The sequence below is a fragment of the Lepisma saccharinum genome, chromosome 2 (assembly GCF_977018435.1).
Source record: "Lepisma saccharinum chromosome 2, izLepSacc3.1, whole genome shotgun sequence".
Classification (NCBI taxonomy): domain Eukaryota; kingdom Metazoa; phylum Arthropoda; class Insecta; order Zygentoma; family Lepismatidae; genus Lepisma; species Lepisma saccharinum.
Window position 1 is genome coordinate 90,670,179 of NC_139230.1, and position 24,665 is coordinate 90,694,843.

Here is a 24,665-nt window from a genome sequence, read left to right on the forward strand (position 1 = left end):
TTCCCATGCGGACTGCCTGTGCTTGCTCTATCGAACGTGTGAGGTTGCAGGCATGTTGACTCTCCCCTCCCCTACTTTGCCCCTGCATTTCTCCTCCTCGTTACGTCATTTCAAGATCAAAATCTGTACAACTTGGGCTTTATGTATTACGTCAGAGGTGACCTGGAATCCAATTTTCTCGTATTCCCGTTTCTCCCATTTTTTGAGCATTTCAATCCATAGTTAGTCTATATTACCATCTTCTCTGTTAAGCTTATTCTCTCTATTTTTACAAATGTGCATTCCTCCTAAGCAATTTTTCCTCTTCCCTTATTATATCTCGTACTTCTATTTGGTGTCCTTCATCTATAATGTGCTCCGATAGTCCGGTCCGGGGAACCCGCTCCCTTATGTCTTTATCATATTCCTTCCAACGTATGCTCATGCTTCTACCTGTTTGTCCTATATACTCTTTATTGCATTGGCATTTAATCTTATACACCCCTTTCTTCTTATCTCCATTATCTTAGTTTTCCATTCCCTCCCTTTTGTAATTTGTAAAATATTTCTCCAAGGTTCTAGGCACTTTCATTCCACATTTGATACCGTACCCCTTTACTATTTAAATCACATTCTCTGACACTCCTCTAAAATATGGGATTCCTACGTATGAAAGCTCCGAGCTTGAGTTTTTCTTTCCTTCACAACTACAGGTGCCCTGGACAGAGCAGCGAATGGTGTGAGGAACAGACCTTGAACCAAGAGCGTGTTAATTTTGTACTGTGTGAAAGTGTGGTTTTTGGTTACTTGCCGTGCAACTTCTTTGTATAATTGCAGTGTGTGTGTGTGTTGTGTGTAAGTGAGGAGCTATGTGTGTCCTATGTTGCAAAGTGACCAAGGACTGAAAGCTTACAAACAACATGCAGGCCACTTTTTAGCATCAGAGAGCAATAATGGTCAAGTGCCTACCGGATCATTAAGCATAAATTGGCACAGAAGATTATCATGGAGGCAGCCTTCAACTTGAAGAATGACAGGTAGTGTGCCACAAGGAGATAGTTAAGAAGAGTCCATAGGGGCAACATTCTGTTTCAATCATGGTGTAATGGAAAAGGGGGCATTATGATAGCATCACTGAGCTCCTATTCTGCAAGAAAAGACACATCAGCCGAGTGTATCAAGAGACAGTCCTGGAGACAATGGCCAAGCATTTAAGCAATACTATTTCATTGCCAGGAGTAGAGTTTTCAGCAGGATTGTGCACCAGCTCATATGACTCGAACAACCCAGCAGTGGTTTGAAACTAATGTGCTCAACTTTATTTCTCCTTCAGATGGTTCATCTGGCAGTGCAGGCCTCAGTTCTCTGGACTAGAAATTATGGTATGTACTTCAAGACATGGTTTGCAAGAAGACATACTACAGTATTGCCAGTTTGAATCACCATCTTGTGAAGGCAGCGGAAGATTTCCCCCTCAATACAGGTGTAATGCAATTGGTGAGTGGGTACAGAGACTTAGGGCCTATGTGTGGGTCAAAGGTGGTCATTTCATGCTTTGTGTGCACAATATAACCATGGGATATATCTTAAAGTATCTTCTGTTATTTCATTCAGAGCTTTGTGATAGTATTTATGTGGTAAAACTGGGTGTGTGTATGTAGAATACTTTCGGCAAACATATTATAATATCAGTTAATCTGTGTGTGGCCTTCCCAATGGTGCAGTGGTAGTGTCGTCACCTTGTAATCAAGAGGGTCCTGGGTTCAATACCCGATGGAGGAACATAGTGGTTTGGATCCCACTTGAAACTGAAGGTCCAGTCCCAATTAGCCTTACTGTGCACAAAGTGGACTTTAAACACCAACTAAATCAATCAATCAATTAATCTGTGATGCATAATAAGCACATATCTACACCCTACATCTTCAAAATAGTTCATATAAAGCAAGTTACTGAAGTTGGAATTATTAGTACAGTAACACGCATATTTTAGTCCTTCAGATGTGCTTCATTGGGACTCAATGATAATTAGTTGATTTTCTTGAGATTTCCCGAGTTCTTCTCTCTTCTTCAATTTCTCTGAGATTTCTAGGTTTTTCCAGGTGCGTGGGAACCCTGCTCATTATTCTATGCATGCTTGACCTATGTAGCCACACAGACGCTGCCTGGCATCGAACAGTGTTTTGTGGAATTCTCTTGATGGCAGTCCGGACAGCCTGTATGTTCTCCTGTGTTCATGCACTGCAAGGTCATGATATTTGTTTCTTCTTCAAGGTTGAACCTGTTTCCTCAAATTTCGTACCCAACTTGCTATCGCATGCATGGATGGAACTTGTGCATGCTGTTACAGTTGATAAAGTTGCCGAAATTCTCAATGTGCAGCACTGACTGTTGTTATTCTTATAATACGCTTTCACAGCGTGCACTCTGTGCACCACTCCACTGCCCCATGTAAACTGAATGGCATGGCACCTACTTCATGTTTTATACATTACGTGGTGCCACATTCCTTGCAGTGTTGCCAAGTTACGATTTTATAAAATCCCATATATTTTAGACACCCTTTATTACATTTCCTTTTGTGTGAGCTTCATCCCATCAGTACATATATTCTTTTCCTTGATTTTCCTATCTTAGAGCCTAATAAACATCATTGAATGATTGTGAGATTTATGTACTTTCATCAAAAGTGATTTCTGATAGCTACAAATTACTATTATTCTATAAATTATTTCTTTTTCAAAACTTGGTTGAAATTACAAGTTAAATCAACCTGATTTAAATCAATCCACCTTGCTCTACAAAACACTTATAAGACCGGTGCTCACATATGGAGCTGAAACCTGGGTCATCACAAAGCAGGATGGATCGCAGTTAGGCTGTTTGGAGAAAAAATCCTCCATCAAATCTACGGACATTATATCAGAGGGGTGAATGGCGAAGAACAACAAATCAAGAGCTGTATCAGTTATACCAAGATGATGATATTGTTAAATTTATAAAATTTAATAGGCTAATGTGGATAGGTCATGTAATGGATCAAAATGAAAATGATCCAGCAAGGAAAGTGCTTGTGTCAGAACCTGGAGATAGACGACCTAAAGGAAGACCAAAGTTGAGATGGGAGGAGCAAGTTGAAAAGGATGCCATAAGAGCTGTGTGTAGGAAAGCTGTAGCTGCCAGACAAGATGAATGGCAGAATCTCTTGGGGAAGGGCAAGGCCCATCCTGGGCTGTGGCACCACAGAAATATATGTATAAAAAAGTATATAAATAAATATTTACTAAATTTCACTGCCCCAGAAAATATTGCCACATTCCTCATCTCCCCACTCATTTTTCCTGGCCACATCAGTGTACAACACATGAATCACATGATCTGTGATTATTTTCCATCAGTGAGTAAAATATTGTTCAACTACCCACACAAAAGAATAATCAATTTAGCTTGTATGTTCTTAGCTTCATTCTGATAACCAAATGATATATTATTCATGGAAAAAAAATCTGACTAAACATACTTGAGGGTCTCCCCAATGGCATACTGGTAATGTTATCGCCTTGTAATCAAGGGGTCCCAGGTTTGATACCTGGTAGAGGCACATGCCACAGTGGTCTGGATCCCACTTTAAACTGTAGGTCCAGTCCCAATTAGCCTTTCTGTGTATAAAGTGGACTTAAAACAACAAATCAAAGTCTTCTTAATCTTTTCCTACAGCATATTGCTTTTCAAGAAAGATGAAGTTCTCAGATAAGCAAATTTAATCTCCTGCAATTTAGAATAAATAACTCATTAAAAAAATAAGCTAAGACTTAATTAAATCCTGTAACAGACTTTCTAACTTTCTTAAGCACTTGTGAATTAAGCCTCATGTGAAACAGAATTTGAATCCACAATAATGTGAAAGTATAAAAAAGGAAGACAGCACAATTTCTGAATAAAATTGTGCTCTTTCACATTTTCTCATGCTGATTCTGTGCATGGCATTTAGAAATTCTTTCATATGCATTTCAGACATCATGAAATATAATTCCACTAAATGATATTATAATCTTTTGTTTAAGAGAAATTCTTTACCTTTAGAACTTGCAGAATCACAACAAAGTTCTTCAGGTGATGATAATAAGCTATTAATCCATTTACAGTATATCCTAGTTTGTTTATTAAGCTCTGCTTCATTGAAGTGGTATCCCCTGAAACAAATGAAAAATCAGAAAATTTCAATTGCATACAAGGTGTGTGTGCATTACAAGTACATATTATACAGTAAAATCTTTTCTATTACTAATAGAAAATTCTTATTACTTTTAGGTAACTATGATTGACCAATTGATTGATTTGGTGTTTTAAGTCCACTTTATGCACAGTAAGGCTAATCGAGACTGGACCTACAGTTTAAAGTGGGATCCAAACCACTGCCATTGAGAAGGCTACTAGGTAATTATGACAAATAGGATGAAGTATGATTAGATAAAATTGATGAAGTGACACTCACAAAGACAAAAAATGTGAGGAATAAGACCAGAATCTTCAGTGTCAAAATCATGAGTAAATCACTTAATGCTATTGACTAAAAAGGCAGTTAGGGCACACAGCACATTCATTATTTAGTTACATAAAAGTAACACATCATTTTAAAGAATGTGTGAAAACTATTGAATATAGCAGAAAACATTCGTTCGCATGTATTACAAATGTTCAATACACAGCGTGTCCAAAACGTTGATGGTGTTAGTAATGGCATATTCATGAAAAAGTATGCTTTTTATAAATTAAGAGTTGCACTGGCAACATTGACCATATCAGTGTGCTCAACATTGACCATATTAGTGTGCTCAACATTGACCATATTAGTGTGCTCAACATCTGATATTGCAAGTGATTATGTCTTAAGGGTCGAGGTACCAGCCTTAGGCAAGGTGCTCTCACATGTACTTGACTGCTTTGTTTTTTAAGTTTGTCTTGCAGACACCACTATTGTACACTGCTGCTAAACTCACAGTTTGCTTGTGGTTTTGAGAAGTGTTCACATCTCATTGACTCTTGGGATGGGAGGATGTGGTTGCAGGGAGAATGGAATGTTTTGGTGATTTAACTTTTTTTCCCATTGATCTTGCTTTGCCCTACCCCCACAAACAGATGAAGCAAGGTACTTCATGTTGTCCAAGCAAAACATTCACCATATTTAAATCTGCACAAATAGATCACTGTTTCCCATCATAGCACAGTTCTTGTTATTTATGTATTCTTTTTCAAGTTTTGTTCAGTGGCCAATTGGAATATGTGTGTAGCAATTCTCGCTATGCGATAAAACACATTTCAAGCTTCTATAAAAAAGTCACCAATTTCCTTGATATTCCAGTAGTCCCAAATGAAGTATGAGTTCAGAGATGTTCTACGTCTTGGCTGAATAATGGAAGACCCACCTCTCTTGTGCAATCAATTGTTATTTTAGCTTCTTATTTTAGACAGTTCTTTTCTTTTATCCTGGATGCTAAAAGTTCGTGCACTTCCTTACAGTTATCTAACAACTAATTTGCACAATCATTCACATACCCCTTCTGAAAAATCATATTTACAGCCTAATGTTTTGTCAGATTGACATTTCTGTTGATAGTTGCACTAACAATGTTACATTGGAAATTCATTGTATAGATATTTGAAAAATAATGCCACCTCAGGGTTATCTGTTAAGGAATCTAACTACCTTCCATGCAATTCAAAATTAAAGTTTACAAACACCTTGTTAATAAATAGCATACCTTAAGAATGGATTTGGCTTCATATCTGATGCATGTGAACTGATATCCACACATGGAGCCAAATTTTCATCCTGATTATGGATGTATGCCGAAATATCCCTTCCAAGTTCTTCAGGTAAGTTGTGAACTAAATTCCTACTTTGTTCAGATTTTGTTGAGGTACCTGCAATACAAATACATAAAATCATATTATTGTTTTTACATGAGGGCCATTCCATGTGAAATCAACTAATGAAGAGGCACTTTTCAACATCACATATTTTGATTCATTTGAAATTTGGCATACTGAAAGAGCCACCTGAGGTAGGAAAATATGCAAAGTTTGATACTACTACCTTACAGTTATCTAACAACTAATTTGCACAATCATTCACAAACCCCTTCTGAAAAATCATATTTAGAGCCTAATGTTTTGTCAGTTTGACATTTTTTGTTAGTATGTATGAATACAAGAGGAAGCCTGTAAATGGTTGACCTACAGTCAAATCCTGATTCAGGCATGGCTGTTCCTTTGTGAATGTCATCATGAATGCTGAGCAATTGTTGCAATACACAATATTTTTCATCTTATTTGAGGTTAGAACAGGAAATTATTAAATATCTTCTGTTTCGAAAATGAATAAATAAACAATACTGCTTCCATTAAATAAAAAATTACACAAGTATTATACAAAATCCTTCGCATGCATTATGAAATTATAGCCATTAATGTTATGGAAGTACAGTGAAATCCCAGTTATATGTTATATGGAGGACAGAAGGAGAAAAGCGTATAACTGAGAAAAGCGTATTATTGAAAGGCAATTAAAATGGTAAAATTAGGTACACAAAGAAAGAAAAGGAGTATTATACAAACACACTAAAGTTTGCCATGCTGCACTAACTTGTTCTACATCATTAATATAAATCCACAAAATCATGAGAAATAGACAGTGAAGGCAAAAAGGGCGGAGTGAAGCAAGCTTTACGCACTTTATCCATTCAGCCATTCAGGTCTTGGCAAAAGACAATGTTAAACAATAGGATGTTTATCTCTATCTAATTTTTGCGATAACTCTAATTTCCCAAGCCCTGCCGATGTCATAAAATTTGCCAAAAGCCTGTTCTGTAGGCCAGGCAACCTCTCCCTCGCATCTTCCTCCTCTTCACCCCAATCTCATTCATTCACCATGTGACCTTGAACTCCTAAGGAGTAAACTTTTCAAGCAAGAGGAGGAAGAGAAGAGTCATTGCTGAGTGTGGGGGCACATAATTTGCATTCCTCACACCTTCCTTGATGGAGTAAAGGGGAAAAGGCACTTCTTACATCCCCCATCAGGTAGAAATCCACTGAGCCTTCTGCTTTACGATTGGGGAACAAGAGAACTATTGCCAAACAGATAGTCAATAAATGCTGCTTGCTCTAGGGTTTGAACACACACTAAAAGTGTGACTGCCAAGTCTGCGTTCTCCCCCTTCCACAAAAAGACATGGGGAAAATTGACAACAGGGCTTAATCACTATTCACACTTCTTTACCCACACTTTTACAGAATCCTTCCTAGTAGATGGGAGGGAAAGAGAGAAGGGGAACTTATTTGTGAAAACATTTTCCTCCTTCTCCAATGTTTGCCATGTTGGCAATAGGAAGGAGGGTAAAGTACAAAGAATTTGCCAACTTCTGGTAGACAATTTTACTTTAGGAATGAGTGTAAATTAAGCCACCCATCTCTCCTCAGAAGAGTTAAATAATCTGCAACTGCTGTGCAAGGCAATAATTTAATGAAGCAGTTATTTAATGCACATATCTGCATTCGAAATATTGTCTGTGTGTCCATTATATTGACAGCAGGGAAATTAAAGCAATAATCTGTCACCCTCTGTTTCTATCTTTCTGCCAGCAACTTAGTTCTGGAATAAGCAATCTACTGATTAAAAAAATGAATGTTGAAGTCCGGCCTCTCCGTCTTCAACAAGTGCATTATCTATAAAATGCCCAGGACCTTCTGATATGAACCTCATGGCTCAATACATGTGCAGTAAATTTTATATAATGTTTTATGTTATTAGATTGTTATCATCGTTATTCTGTTCAGGATTATACAGAAGCATTCATGGATTATTGCTCGATATAGAAATATACACACAGGATTACACATTTTTATTATTATTATTATTATTATTATTGTTATTATTATTTCAGATGCTAATTTTCCAACAGAATGTCAAATTCAAAACAGTAATCTTTTTTTTTTTTAAGAAAAAGTTTATGATCTATATTGTCACAGATCTTGTTAACAACAATGGGAAGACCTAACTTGTTCTTTTTTTCCTCCCATGCATTCAGTAAATTCAATAAGGTTGAAATTACAATGAGGAATGATTTGAGTTTAGTCTTTATTAACAGAGATGAATATTTGCCCTTGTACAAATTCATTTTGCTTTGCTTCAATGTTATAGAAATTAAGTTTTGATATTGAGATTGTGTAGACAGACATTTGTGGTTGATTAGTTTTTGGAAAGGTCGCCAAGATGCACTGTGTGAATTATATCATACTATGACAGGTGATCATCAACAAGAGGGTGTATAAGAAGATGCAAAGCTCAGTCTGCACGCATTCCATCAAAGTCAGCTTTAAGATAAACATCTCTAAGAACTCTTGGGAATAACGATACATATATTTGCTAAGTAAATTCATACTTCGAAGTTCACCATGACGTGAGACAACAGGTTAGGATCGGCCAAAATTGTTTGAGGTTAATGACGACTGCCTATTGAACATGCATTTGTCACTGTTGACCCATATTCACAATGACTTACATGCGAACATGGGCTAGGAAGCTACAGTAACTTACTGATGTGTGTTCCCATATCTCACAGTCTTTCATTTCATTAAGAAATGTCATCTTCGATATGTATCTTTATACAAATCTCAGCCTACTAATGTTTTTCAATCCCAAGTAAGCAGCAGAGTTTGTAACCTTCATCTCTGCACAACTCTTGCCCATACGAAAATCTAGTGATGATGCATTTTGTCGCAATACTGTAAGAAGGGTCACATACATTTTTGACACATTAACACTTGTATCCTACTTCTCTTTCCAATATAAAGCAAACAAAGAACTTATGTACACTAAGAAAGATATTGCCATGGTGAATTGGCGACTTATTTGATGCAACACAGCATTTGCTCGGCACCCATATTTAAAAGAAACAAATAAAGCAGTTGTTTTAAACATTTTAAATGGTGTTTTACTCACGACCGGATCAAGAAAGTGTGGGGCGTTACCCCCACACCCCCTATACGCCTTCATGGCGTGGTGCTAAGCACAGGGGAGCACTTTACCTTTTTTTTTAAATGGTGTTTTAATCAAGAAAAAAATGAGTTTTAAACAAATAAAACATTTAAAACATAATGCCAAAAAGATTTATTTTTAAAGAATAATGATTAATAAGGAATCTGTTAATCATCCAAGGAAGGACGGTGTTTCTAGTTACAAACTAAACACTTGACTAACTTCTTAAAATACCTATTTATGTTGGTCTTAAATCTCACATGTAGGCTATTCAAGAAGGTTCAACTAATCCACAGTTGCCAGGCTATATTCTATCCATGGATAAGATACTCTGTTTTCGGAAATACAACATTTTATTGTAAATGCAACAAAATATTGACATTAGCAACTATGTAGTATGTTAAGTTTGGAAAAAAGAAAAACATTTCATCCACATACTATTCAATTTTTAAAATGTTTTAAACACTAGTAAAACAAAACAGCTAGGTGTTTTAAGAACAACGAAAATTAAGACAGGATGTCGAGATAGGCTTTGCGTTCCCCATGCATTAAGAAATCACGTGTTCGACCTTATTCATACACATAAAACGAATGGAAGTCACCAAGGCACACAAAAATCATATAATTTAATGCTCATGCACTACTTTTTCCCTAACATAAAGAAATTTGTCTATGATAAGGTTCGACATTGCATCCCTTGCCAGATCTCAAAGAAACCACAAGGTTCTACCCCTCATACCCTCCAGACATTCCCCCCTGCCCCCTTCCTTTCCAACAAATTCATCTTGACATCTGTGGACCCTTAGTTTCTTCTAAGACACAAATACAAATATTTTCTATCAATAGTCGATAGTTGTACTAGATACGTCATCACAGCTCTTTTGGCTAATCATGATGCACAAAACATAGCAACAGCTCTAGTTGAGAAAGTTTTTCTAGTCCATGGTCTCCCGGAAACTATTTATTTAGATCGCTCAACACCCAATTCAAGCTTACTTTTACGGGAGTTAGCCAATATTACCGGCGTACAACTATAATTTATAGACTTTTGTGCACATTTTACGAACGGGCTAGTTGAGAGCTCATTCAGCTATTTAAAGAAAGTCATGAGAGTTTTTGTATTGGAGAAAAAGGATGCATGGTGTGACTACCTAGCTAGCACCACGTATAGCCATAATATTACACTCCATTCTGGATTATGTCAGAGTCAATATTTTTCTATGTTTGGCTATAACCCAAGGATCCTAGCAAACGCAGTCCTACCTACGACCCCTGATAACATCTCCCAGACAAATGCACAAAGCCTTGAACTCCTGACATCCATACATAAGACCCCTCATGACAATTTACAAAAGCGTTTCGAAAAACAGAAACAATACACAGACCGCACTTCTAGACAAATTCAGTACTCACCAGGCCAACATGTGTGGCTCCTAGATTCCACTCCGACTCCGGGAGTTTCTAAAGCTTTCGCATCCTCCTATAAGTACAAAGGAACTATTCTTCGAAAAGTTAACGAGAATTCCTATGAAGTTACTTTAATTGACGGTAGGAACAAGGAGAAAACGGATACGATCACAGTTTCAAGGTTGAAAGCCCGCTACGATTAGTGCCATGAAACCCCACTCACATATACACTAACATTTATTAATACATTCCACTCCCGATCTCTCTCTCTCTAGCCTCCTTGCTACGTACATTGCACATGCTAACATCCCACGCTCCAGCATTTTCCCATGCATAACACCCCCCCCCCCCTCTCTCTCCACTCTTCAGATCCCGTGAACGCAATGCACTTTTGCATCAGAACGAACATATATATTTTTTTTTTTAAAAAAAAAAAAGCCCAGGATTACAAAACACCCTCCTAATCACCGGAACAATTATAATAAATCCCTTGTCCAATAATTAATTTCCTCTGGTATTTTCATGTTATTTTATATAATTTGCGATTAGACATATAGTAATAGTCTGAACATATCACATAGCTGATTTGACTCATAAGTACTTAGCATGTTTATGTTCCTGACTAGCAAACATTTTTCTCCCCATTTGCTGGTACATATATGCTCAAATGAAGAAAAAAGAAAAAAGAAAAGAACGAAAAAGAACAAGATGAACGACTTAAAGAACAACTGAACTGCGTAGAACTTGCTGAACTTTTGGCTTTTGGCCATAGCATTTTTTTTTTACTTACGCTCATGTGTAACGCGAACTGCTTCCTTCTATACAAGATTTACACATATTACAGATGGAAATGTCTTGTAATCACATAGTTCATTCTATTTTCACTGAACCTCCCCTTTCTTTTTCATTTCAGACTCCCACCACAAGATGTCTCCCGCTCATTATGCCGTTATCGTGACCATCGTAATAGCTCTTATCGGCATTCTTATCTTATTGATTACATTAATTACATCTTGCTGTTGTTCCCCCAAATCACATGTTACAACATACCCAAAACAACTAAAGAAACCTTCTATAAGTTCCCCAATTGCTTTACAATTGAATTCACATGTCCCGGAGACAACAGCTATTCTCCCACCCCCTCTCCCTTTCTCTTCTGGTACAAAACAACAAGCTCTGGCGACATACAGTCTGTCGCGTTGCCATAGTGACCATCACTCGATGCTCCGCCCCGCAATGGGATTGGCTTCCAGTGTGTGCTTTGGACTGTGCAAACAATCCACAAACCCACATGTGTTGTGCAAAGTTATTTTCGAATTGTTATGGCCTGTGTTTTCCGGCCGTTCTTGTGTCTTCGTGCTTTATTCTAAACTAATTGATACTTGAATACTACATGATTAATTCATATGCCTCAGGACTTTCCCTTCAGTTAACATTTTTGTTTTGTTCAACGGTGCTTGGTGATGTGAATATTTTGGTGAATAGTTTGGTGTTTTGGTGTTCTACGGTTTTGGAATTTCAATAAATGATAATTTTAAATCTAACCTTATCTGACATGGTTGATCAACCATCGACAGAATGGATCGATTGACTTAACAAGGGGAATGTAGAGATATGGTGATTAAAGTACGAGAAAACCTCGTCAAGAGATTATTTTATGCTTGTTCATTCACTGGAATTGTCTGACCGCCGAGCAATCTCAAGAATGTGCACACTTCGATATTTCCTCAGAGCTATTGACCGAGAGGTAAATACGCGGATCTAACATGATCCAGCATGTTCAAAAGGTGTAATAACCTTTCGAGGCAGAAGATTATAAAAGCAAGCTCGCCCTAAAGCTCACTCTCATTTCTCTTATTTTACTAATACACTTTACAACGAACAAACTACAACAACGGTGTACGAAGTTTATGACTGCATAAGCCTGCAGCCATTCATGCAGGATTGCTCGGAAGAGTGAGCTAAGGGTTGCAGTATCGAACCTTGGCACCAGTCACAATTCGGTCAGCAAGAAGCATTTGGACAAAAACTTCATTCATCTACCAGGTATGAACAAGCGTGAATAACCTAAATTCAATCATCCAAATCTCCTTTCTCTTAGTCGGAGCAGGTTCAACTCACAAGTATAATTAAGCTCTACCTAAATCTGTTATTGAAGCATCCCTGTGACCTCAGATCCCTGGTAAAAGACTGATTACAACAATATATACCTTCATACATTACATAAAATCAACTTTGAATCATTACTACATAATTTATCAATCTACTACAAGTAACTGCAATCATTCACATACTGTCTTGCAGGTTTTCTAATTGTTTTAACTGATTTACATATATTCTCCTTTTACTGTTACTGCAATTCCATAATTTTGAATTTTCTACATGTGATTCAATTATTTGCTAGAGTGGGTACAGGCGGGTAAGTGTAGAATATTACAAAAATGTTTTAATTTATATCTTTACAAATATCATCACACTCATGAAATTAATCTAACAGTAAACCTCCTTTCTCTTGCCATGATCCTTACCTTTCTTTTCTTCCTTCTTTAGGGTATCAGCATGCTCAAATTACTAATTTCAGGAAATTACATCATACAATACGTTGCTTATCTCTTTAACAAACTATTTCTTAACAGCATATAATTTTCAGACTTACAGCAGATTTCTGGACATAAACTTTTACTTCAATATCAGCATGTACATTAATATCATCAATAAGTTTCGGGTCCGCCTTTGACTTACTATATTTTTCTTTAACAACATTTCCGGTCCGCCTTCGACCTTGTATTTGTGCGCTCTATCACACTTTATGTTAATACACACTGACTTATCTCATGTTTGTCCAAGACTTCTCATCACTTCATCCTTCTATTAATGCTATTTAACCTTCGTTAATTCTATATTTTCTTGCTTCCCGAAGAATTTTCCCAATTGACTTTCTACTGAGCACAACTGTACAATTTTCTTTCTTATTTGTTCTTCCCTCTTTCTTTTGCAGCATCATAAACAGTTTAGAGGTTTACTTTCATATTTCTATCTTACTTTTCTTTTTCTTATTACAAAGCTATTTTCAATTTTACAATATCTACCCGCTCATTAACACAAATAGTTATCCACGCTTTTACCAAAACCATCATTTAACTTTCTAAATTGAATCATAACAAGTTTCACGTAACCTGTACTTAAAACAACTGACAATAAATAACTTTTTTTTTCTTCCTAAATACTCTGATTACTAGAGCCCGGAAGTTTGGCAAAATGCCTCTTTTTATCTACTGCATATATTGATAAAATTTTTCCGGATATACGTTTCTTATGTTGTTTCAAATGTTTTAGAAGCCTTTTCATTTTGCCTATTTTGCCTATTTGGGACCCCACTGCCTATTTTTAATTATAATGCCGTTTTTTGCCTTTTTCAATGAAATTTGACCATTTTTTTATAAAAATGTGTATATAATTTATTTTTCTCCCAAAAAACCTTGCTGGCATTTATTTTTCTTCCGTTTATTATGTGAATAATTTTCGCCTTATTTAAGTAATATTGAACTCATGCATGTTTCAACATTGCTGAAGGAGAAAAGTGTGAGAAGAATGTATTTCATGCTCAGTTAGGATATTGCCTTTCGGTTAACATTTCCTTGTGCATGATTGACTGCTGAAGTGGACAGGTTGATTTCGAACACAAAGAAGATATTTCTGAAATCTCCCTCTCGAACCCGAAAATTTAAGGAAGTTGCGTCTGAGCTTAGTTTACCTCCGCAACCAGTCTTGACCAGATGGGGAACCTGGATATCAGCAGCTATATATTATGCTAACAACCTTGAAAAAATCAGTGAGGTGATAGATGCTCTTCCAGAAAATGAAGCGGCTTCAATTCTTGAAGTGGAAAAACTCCTGTGCTATTCAAGTTTATTTTTGCACATTATGGTGCATTGCCAGAGACAATTACACAGGGTGGCTACAAACAAGCAGAAATGAAATTCCCTGACTTTTCCAGGTTTTCCAGGACAAAATTTACATTTTTCCCTGACAATTACAAACTAAACTAAATCGATGTTTTTGCAAATGGAAATAATAAACTCATACAGATCCAGGTATGGATTTGTTAAGTACCAATATTATCTTCTATGAAATTGACTTAATTTCTCTATTCTCTATGATTTGAATTCAAACTGGAAAATAGTGAATTTGGAAAATTATTACAATTCACAAGCTAGGGAAAGATTACGGAATTTTGTCATACGCAGTAAGTTTAAAATAATATACTTGATTATTTTTAAAGTTACGACTAAATGAGATAAGAGTGAAGAGTGAATGATTAAGAAATACAATTTATAATTTATCAGTCTCCTTATACGTTCTCGGTATTATATGTTGATATTTCCACTGAGGTTTGGAACCCTCTGCTTGCAAGAACCATGACTGCGGATTCATTTTTCAATGCATAAAGCTACTTCTTTTTTCTCTGTAAAGCAAACAACTTAACTTTTGCATATAAGTGAAACAATTGAATCGAACAAAATAAAGTGTCATATTTCCTTACATTATCAATGGGATTGCTGCTTCAGTACAGTATATCCAAGTGAAGTACCGTGAAACTGACAACGTGCAGTTATGCCATTAATGCTGACGAAAAGGGTATGTAGGTATTAGAAATTTAACGCAAGGAATTTATAGAATTGCATTGTATAGGTACCTGATTTATCTAACCACACATTAAAACAGGAACACTTTAATAATAAAAGCTTCTGAAAGTTCATATACGAGGGGCATCCTGAAAAAAAGCTCCAAAGGCGCCTATACACAGCACTAGTGGTCAAAGAGCGACACACACACATGCAGGCAGGATGAAGTGAGTGGCATATAGCTGTAATCTGGTACAGTTGCAATGCAGCCGCTTTAGGACAGTTCTAGGTTAAAGATTGCAGCTCTCATACAGTCTCCCACCGACTGCGATGTAGCCTACATTGCACGCTCAAAATTTGGCAGACGTCGTGAGTGATAGTATGGTCAGATGATAGTGCAGACAATTCATGGAAGACCAATCAAATGTGCACAACCCCATACAGCTGAGTACACACGGGCCCTTTGCATCACTTCAGGTGAGAGATCTTGGACCAATCCCTGTACAGCCCTGGCCTTGAATCTACCGACTTTCATCTCTTTGTTTAACTGAAGAGGTTTCTGGCAGGGTAAGGATTTGACAGCTACACTGCGGTAGAGATAGTTCCAGACTTTGCTGTCAGACACATATACCATGGGCATACACAATTTAGTGCCATGCTACGACAAATGCCAGAACAATGGTGGTGATTATGCCGAAAATTAGGATAGGACTCACTGTTACTAATGCAATAAATTACAACTGATATTCTTGTTTTATTTATGCCTAATCGGTAGGGCCCTTGATATTTTCTTATTTTTTAAAAAATTGGTGTATTTTCTTATTTTATAATTTTTACTATACGGTGTTATTTTTCCCAAAATTCACATTTTCATTTTAGCGCATTTTCTGGCAAATATCTGAAATTATACCTTCATGGTGTTTTTAAACTACTGTTTCAAATTGTAAGTCACATGGCTTACGCCTCTTCGTGAGAGTTTGATATCTTGAAAGTTATTTTTCATACCCCTTTTTTAATTTTAAGGTAAGCATTTTAGATAATGGAATTTTCCCTGTATATACTGAAGGGTGCATAATGACCATAAGTGGCGATGCACCCAAAAAATTAAAACCAATCATTCTCACGTGACAGGTACCGATATATTATGGCACCAAAAATTGGCGTTATCTTTTTTGACTTGTTAGTGTTATGTTTCCTAAAATTCGCGATTTTGTTTTAGAAAATGTATCTGCCAAATATACCAAAACGTAATACTCCATTGTGCATTTAAACTATTATTTTAAATTGTAGGTCAAATGGTCTACGGATTTTGGTGACAGTTTGATATGTTGGAACAGATTTTTGAGGAAGTAAAGTGTTCCCCTGCACTTTTCCATGAATGTGTATAGTAGGGGTGTGGAGTTAGGGCCCCACACGTTCTTGATCACAGCTAAAGATAGGGGTGATGTGATCAGCACCATGCTCCTGGCTACCTTTATACCTCAAAGTTTCCTCCAGGTACCAGCTTGATATGATGCTGGGTGGGCACCGGAGGAGTTTGAATAGGTGAAAAAGGTCCCGGTTCTCCCCCGCAGGGGATCGACCCCGGGTCTATAACATGGTAGTCAGATGCCCTAACAACTGAGCATTATTTCTCGCTCGACAAATGCCAATGGTGCACACTTAGCTTGGTAATTCAAAACACATCTCACGCGACAAATCCTTAAGATGTGGCTCCCGTGTGACTGTAATTACACACTCGATCTCCTGTTAGAACCCTGCCACTTTGCTCTGTGATGCAAATGGTTTTGATAGAAGTTGAAAAAATCGTGGGAAATATATGATTTAATGTGGCTGTGGGAATTATTCCATGTACGTATAACTCTATAGTTCACTCTTGAGTAAAATGTTGGAAAACTTGCATGTTCTATGTACACAAACATGGCCTAGAAAAGACAAGAATGTTGGATTTCATGGAATATTTCGAAAAATATCGACAAATGGGGCATCTGGAGCAAAGTCATATTTTTTTAAATGGAACGATATACAATAACATGCATAATATAAAAGAGCACACACAGAGAAACACAACGCCGTTGGTCTCATGCATCTACTGCACATAGGAACGAAGATATGGTCATGTGAAAATATGTAAACAAACTAACAAGTGGCCCACTTGACCGTCAGTACCACGGCATGTACAAGTATGAGATGTCGGAAGCCATTGGACAAGATGAAGACAGAACGTGTTAAAGGAAGAAAAAATACAGTAGACATCGTCAGCACCATGTATTTGACAGTGTTACAGCATAATTAAAATGACCATGACAGTATGTCGAAGAACCACTGCGTAAGAAGCGAAAACCTGTCAAAGTGTGTGTTCAAAGTGGTGGCCGTCAGCTGCGATACAGGCAACGAGGCGCCCACGCAAAGATCGTTGCACAGAATGTAGCATCTCGTAGGGAATGTCCCTACAGGACGCAGTAATGCGTTGTTGCATATCCTCTGGAGTTGTTGGCACATCCCGGTAGACAATGTCCTTCAGCTTTCCCCACAGGAAAAAGTCTAACGGTGTCAAATCTGGGGAACGAGCCGACCATTTCACAGGCCCTCCACGTCCAATCCAACGATTTGGAAATGTATTTTCCACACATGCTGTAGCGCGTCTTGCACTGTGAGCTGGACACCCGTCATGTTGGTACCACACGTCCCTCCTTGTCTGAAGTGGTATGTCCTCCAATAGTACAGGCACTTCATGTTGTAAAAACTGTATGTATCGGTCAGCATTCAGTGTCCCTTGTATAAAAAAAGGGCCAATGAGATGTTCACCCACTATACCACACCACACGTTCACACTCCATGGGCGCTGGTGTTCCACTTGGCGAAGCCAATGTGGATTTGTCACCGACCAATAGTGCATGTTCCTTAGGTTGATATTTCCATGATTGGTAAAAGTTGCCTCGTCAGTGAAGAGGATACGTGACAAATCGGGTGTGTCGTATCGTAACATCCATGTGCAAAACCGAACACGGTCCACAAAATCATTCCCGTGAAGTTCCTGATGGAGGGAGATATGATATGGGTGAAACTTGTGTGTGTGCAGAATGCGCAATACACTTCGCTGACTCATCCCAGCATACCTGGCAATTTCACGGGAGCTAACGTGCGGATTCACAGCAACAGCGGCGAGAACATTTGTTGCACCTGCCTCACCTGTAGTTGGCTTGTTCCGCACACGTGCTCGTGGTGTTACACTTCCGGTGTCTCTTAATTTAATAAATAACTTACCAAACAGATGTCGAGATGGCTGTCGTCTGTTCAGATATCTCTCTGCGTACACACGGTAGGCTTCTGAGGCATTCTTTCGGCATTCCCCATAAATCAGGATCATGTCCGCTTTTTCTATGTTTGTGAACACCATAATCTTCGCTCTTACCACTACGACTGCTTGCTATGAACTAACACGATCTCGTGTACTGCTATCAAAACTTGCTGCGTAAAGGCAGTTCTGTCAGGCACCTGAGAAGTCTTACATGCCGTGGTACTGACGGTCAAGTGGGCCACTTGTTAGTTTGTTTACATATTTTCACATGGCCATATCTTCGTTCCTATGTGCAGTAGATACATGAGACCAACGGCGTTGTGTTTCTCTGCGTGTGCTCTTTTATATTATGCATGTTATTGTATATCGTTCCATTTACAAAAATATGACTTTGCTCCAGATGCCCCATTTGTCGATATTTTTTGACCCACCCCATACCTCCGATTTACGAGCCCCATTTGATATTATTGTTTCCCGCAAACCTCACATCGCTACTGTTTCTGGTTTCTTCGCTATTTCGGGTGGTACTTTTAGGTGCCTCACGCGGTATATACCATTTGGTTGGATTCTTCTTGATATCTAAGAATAGTGCAATGTCATTGTAACGTATGTTAACTTGTGCGAAACCAGTAATACGTCAGGATGATGAAAGAAAACCTTCGTAAACATTGCTACATTAAATAAGGTGAAGTGAGCCAGTAGAGTAATAACATTTCAGCAGCATATTTGCAGTCTAAAGCTCTTCTTGTTTATGCATTCGATTTTTATTGGATGTTGCAGTCCATGCAATTTCTGTCGCATGTAGTAGTGAGATACTTTGTCGGGTGGCGATATTCAACAAATTCAACTTGTATGGCACCCAAGAACATGAAAAATTTTACGTTCTCTTAAGAAATGTCCATTCTTTGAAACAAAAATACTAAAATTCGCACCTTCTTCCCAAACAGCGGGAGAAGAGGGGGCAAACTCCAAATTTTTATTTTTTCATTGAAATTTGGGGGTCGCGCCCCTCAAACCCCCCTTTCTCGGTTCGGCATTCTGAATTGTACACGGTTGCATGCTCTGATGTTTTAGCTGCAAAACAAAACTTATCCGAAGTAGATTGCTCACATAGTGCCAGAGTAATAACAATTTACCTCCAAAAATGCAAATTACCTATTTTTCGTAAAAAAAAATATCACATTTTGGCTTATTATTCAAATTGTATAGCACCCAAGAACATGAAAAATGTTACGTTCTCGAGAAATATCCATTCTTTGAAAAGAATACTAAAGTTCGCCGCTTCTCCCCAAAAATAGTGGGAGAAGAAGGGGCAAACTCCAGATTTTTGTTTTTTCATTGAAATTCGGGGGTTGCGCCCCTCAAACCCCCTTTCTCGGTTCGGCGTTCTGAATTATACACGGTTGCATGCTCTGATGTTTTAGCTGCAAAACAAAACTTATCCGAAGTAGATTGCTCCCATAGTGCCAGAGTAATAATTTACCTCCAAAAATGCAAATTACCTATTTTTCGTAAAGAAAATATCACATTTTGGCTTATTATTCAACTTGTATGGAACCCAAGAACACGAAAAATGTTACGTTCTCGAGAAATATCCATTCTTTGAAAAGAATACTAAATTTTGCGGCTTCTCCCCAAAATAGTGGGAGAAGAAGGGGCAAACTCCAGATTTTTTTTCCATTGAAATTCGGGGGTCGCGCCACCCAAATCCCCTTTCCTCGGTTCGGCGTTCTGAATTGTACACGGTTGCATGCTCTGATGTTTTAGCTGCAAAACAAAACTTATCCGAAGTAGATTGCTCCCATAGTGCCCGAGTTATAACAATTTTCCTCAAAAAATGCAAATTACCTATTTTTTGTAAAAAATTAAAAAATCACATTTTGGATTATTATTCAACTTGTATGGCACCCAAGAACATGAAACATGTTTCATTCTCTTGAGAAATGTACATTCTTTGAAAAGAATACTAAAGTTTAGGCCTTCTCCCCAAAATAGCGGGAGAAGAGGGGGCAAACTCCAGATTTTTGTTTTTTCCATTGAAATTCGGGGGTCGTGCCCAAGCCCCCTTCCTTGGTCCGGCGTTCTGAATTGTACATGGTTACATGCGCTGATGTTTTAGCTGCAAAACAAAAGTTATTCGAAGTAGATTGCTCCCATAGTGGCCGAGTTATAACAATTTTCCTCTAAAGAGTGTTCGAATTTGAGGTGTCAAAATAAATAAAAATAAAGTCAATGAAGAGGAAATTCCCTGACATTTCCCTGACTTTTTTTGACACCTCAAATTCCCTGACTTTTCCCGGTTTTCCAGGTTTTCCAGGTCTGTCGCCACCCTGATTACAATTATAGCATCCATGAAAATCTACGAGGAATCTATGCAGCATATGATGGAAGTGCCAGGAGAAAAGGGGTCAGCTGTTGCGGAAAAGTAGAAACGGGTAGTGAGTGGAAAAATGAGGACTTGAAACAATTGAAAACAATTTGTGATATTCTAAAAGGTGAAAATGCTGTTACCAAAATGAGTCCAGCTACATTAGCTTGTTTTATGTATGCTCCAGTAACTTCTGTCGAAGTAGAAAGATCATTTTCTATTATGAAAAACATTCTCTCTGACAGACGACTATCAATGAATGTTGAGAACTTAAAAAAAAACACCTTGTAGTTATGTGCAATCAAGACGGAGAAAATTGAAATGCTATTCCCAATGTAGATTTTAACATTTTGCCAGAAATTATAGATAAAAGTAAGCGACTTCCAAATGTACCTTTTTTCGGTTTACTTTTGCCCTTTTTTCATTTTTAGTGCCTATTTTCCACATTATAAATGCCTTTTTGCCTGCCTATTTTAACGAAAATAAATGCCTGTTCCGGGCTCTACTGATTACAATATGCTCAGCATTTTGTAGTATATACACAACTCTAAAAATGCTTATTTAGATTTAACAATTTCCACTCTTTTGTCAAAAATCTATATAAATTAGTGATTATCAACATTTCTACAAGTGAAATGGAAACTTTGTGATATTTTACTAAAATATGCCAACTTCAGGAACACAACATTATTAATCAACAACTCAGAATATCTCTTCTTCTTGAATTATCCGTCTTGGTTATTACTTCCATTTCTAAAGATCCCTATTCATCCTATCATGCCTCTTTTTCCTTTTCTTCTTTTCTCTTCTTCTTCTTCCCCTTTCTCTGCTTTTAATTTTTCTTCTTCTTCTTCCAACTTTCATCAAGTAGAGAAACTATTAGTCTGCCACAACTATTTGTATTTTCTCTTTTCCTTAAAGTCTTTTCTTTTCATTTCCGGTTGTCTATTAGTACATTTTCCTCACTATGAGAATCATCACTAGTAACTTTCTCCCATTTATAACTTACACCTTCCTTTCTTTTTTTCCTTTTGTGACTTTCTTTTCTTGTTTCATCTTCTTCATACTTGTGTCTGATCTTTCTGCACTGACATTCTTAGATTTTTTACGAACTTTCTCCTTCACTTTCACTGAGGCTTTCTCAACTTTCTTTGCAGCTTTCAATTTCTTTCTCTTCATTTTCTTCTTTCTCTTTTCCGAAATATATACAAGCCTCATTTTAATTTTCTTCCTTCTACTGATCAGAGTCATTTCCGGTATCATCACATCCAAAATTACACATTCTTTCAGTTTAGAAAACCTATCATTTTTCTCAGGTTTTTCGTGAAAACTTTCTTCTTTACTTATCACTTACTGAGACTGCTGTATTCTGAGTGACTCATCTACAACTTGTTGCCTTTTCATTCACAACACGCACACTCATTCCTCTAGAACCTGTACTTTCCAATCTCTCTCTCTTTGTTCATTTTCTATAACCACTTATACTTGTTCAGAACTATCTTCTATCTTTCACTGTTGTCACGGACCTCATTACAATAATATTTTACTTTATCAATTCCAGTCTGAAATTGACACGATACTTCATTTTCCTTCAAAACATCCTCCATTTTTTCTATCCTAGTGAATTCCACTTCCAAAATGCCTAGTCTTCCCTCCATCTTGTCATTTATTTTTTGCATGGAAGCATTTATTATTTCCTTGAGTTCCAATTTATTCTGTTCCTCATTCTGCTCCAATTTTCTGTATAAGTCTTCCCGCACTAGCCTATCTTTTTCTTCATTCTGTCTCCATTCTAACCTATCTTGCTCTCTAGCCTGTTCCATTTTTTCATATAATCTCTCCCATTTTAGCTTATCTTGTTCCTTATTTTCTTCCCATTTTAGGCATAGGTTCTCCTGCGCTAGCCTACTCTGTTCCATAAATGACTAAATTGAATTCAAGACATCATTTTTCTCTTCCTGACCAACGTCAATGTGAGATACATTTTTGTCACTTTCTTTCGAAACACCATGTTCTTTTTCCGTTATTTTTACTCCAACGGCAGGTCCTTTCTCAACTCGATTCTTGCATTCACAGAAAAAGTCTTTACCAATGTCAGTTTCGTGTTCTTGATACTCTTCCTCACTCATTCCTACACAGTCTTTATGCAGCCATTGTTTGCAACCTAAACATTCTATCGCTCAGTCTTCTTTCAACAATCTTCCACAACAATTCAATATTTCCTCCCACCCCACTTTGGGTGTGAAGTCCTTTTCCGATGGAGTCTATCCTTTTGTGCAAACCATGTTGCCGACACACACTGACTAAAGTTACAACACAACAATAAATGTTTACATAAACACTGCCGACAACGATGCAACACAATGCCTGATATTCTTTTTCTTTCACCAAGACAATCTAAGGCAACTCCCAGGAGTTTCGGGCACCATATAACATTAGAGAGTTGTATTTTGTATTTTGCTTACGAAATGCGTTTGCCTGCTTTCATTCGAGATAAAAGCAGGATTTTCAGTTTTTTACAAAACCTGATTAAATGAGTGAAGCAAAGATGAAAATTACCTTTCAAATATTTTTATTACTCAGATTTTATTTTTAATTAAACAATCGCAAGGAGGCCCTTGTTAAGTCTCCTTCACCTGATTTACATTGGAAAATCCAGATACAGGGATATACAGAAAATGTCCTGATTGTCTCGGTGAAGTTTCAATGTATAAACCTTGCATAAAATGAACACAAAAATAAAAAATATAACACATTGGAAACATTACCTATGGTTTTAGGTAGCTTTTTGTAGTTCAGCACTATACTTGTTACCTTATACTGACCGACGATAATAAGCTATAAACCATATTCTCGAGAGCTCTCGACACTTAAACAAGGCTCAGTTATCACTAACAAAACCACTGTTGACGAATCTTCCTAATTTCTGAAATGCACTTCCTGATTATTTTGCTTCAGTCTGTAGAAGCCACCTCTCGATGATCCGATCCAGTTACGCTGCAACTCTTCCCTTCTTCCAGGCTGCAAGTTCACCGTTCAAGTTTTTTTTTTTTTTGGGATCGAACTCACTATTCCTCTCCACGTTTCAACGTAACGAAATATCAAAAATGTCAACTGCTCGAGTCAATGCAAATTTTCCAAGTTTTGCCATCAATGAGCACGTGAACATGAACCGCAAAGACGAGACGCCATAACACACAACCGCCAACTGCACTCTTTGTGCGCCAAAATCCTGCACAGTCTATTATTTAAGAGGGGAGTGAAGTTTTCTTCCTCCTCATTCGTTCTGAAGCATTAGTCCTACAACAATCAGTTATAGGGTGACATGGAATAGGATCGAAGAAAGTCACCATAAGTTCGTTGAAGCAGCCAAAAATAACCACAGGATCAAGATTCAAAGGAAATTAGCTAAGATAGGAGGGAAGAGGGAGGGAAATATAGGATCATGTGAGAATGGGGGGAAGGGGGGGATTTTGTGTTAAATTTAACTAAGCATCATGAACTTCCGAGTGATTTCAAAGAGATCATGGGAAAGGGGCAAAAGTTTGCCATAGGGGATGAAAAAATTGTAAAAGAGGAATTTATAATAGCGGCTGAAGGAATAGGGGCAATGTTTGACAATAAGGATGACAAGAGGGAAGTGAAACAAAAAATTCACGACATTATTGAGGAACAGATTAGAAAAGAGAATGCTAAGGAGAAAAGAAATAGAATGGGAAGGAAAGGAATGGGCAAGAGGCATAAGAACTATAAAAGAAAGTTGAATAACATTAAGAAATAGGTCAAGGATAACAACGCATTTTTGATACATTTGGATAAAGAGAACAAAATGGTTATCATGGATAAGGACGAGTACAACAGAAAGTTGGAGGATTGTTTCATAGTAGTGACTTTGAGGTGGTGGACCAAAACCCAATTAATAAAATAAAAAGGAAGTTAAAATGGGGG

General features: G+C 37.4%; 2 protein-coding genes across 3 annotated transcripts in view; both read right to left on the reverse strand.

Moving 5' to 3' along the window:
- Positions 1–24,665, reverse strand: part of LOC145984088 (uncharacterized) — a 501,971-nt gene that overhangs the window by 116,451 nt on the left and 360,855 nt on the right. The window lies entirely within an intron of this gene.
- Positions 1–24,665, reverse strand: part of LOC145984315 (uncharacterized) — a 136,783-nt gene that overhangs the window by 2,153 nt on the left and 109,965 nt on the right. The window contains exons 6-7 of the mRNA XM_083117973.1: positions 5,742–5,904; positions 4,057–4,172 (exon numbers count right to left, since the gene is read on the reverse strand). Coding sequence (XP_082974099.1) covers positions 4,057–4,172; positions 5,742–5,904 — 279 coding nt within the window. The remainder of the gene's footprint in view (positions 1–4,056; positions 4,173–5,741; positions 5,905–24,665) is intronic.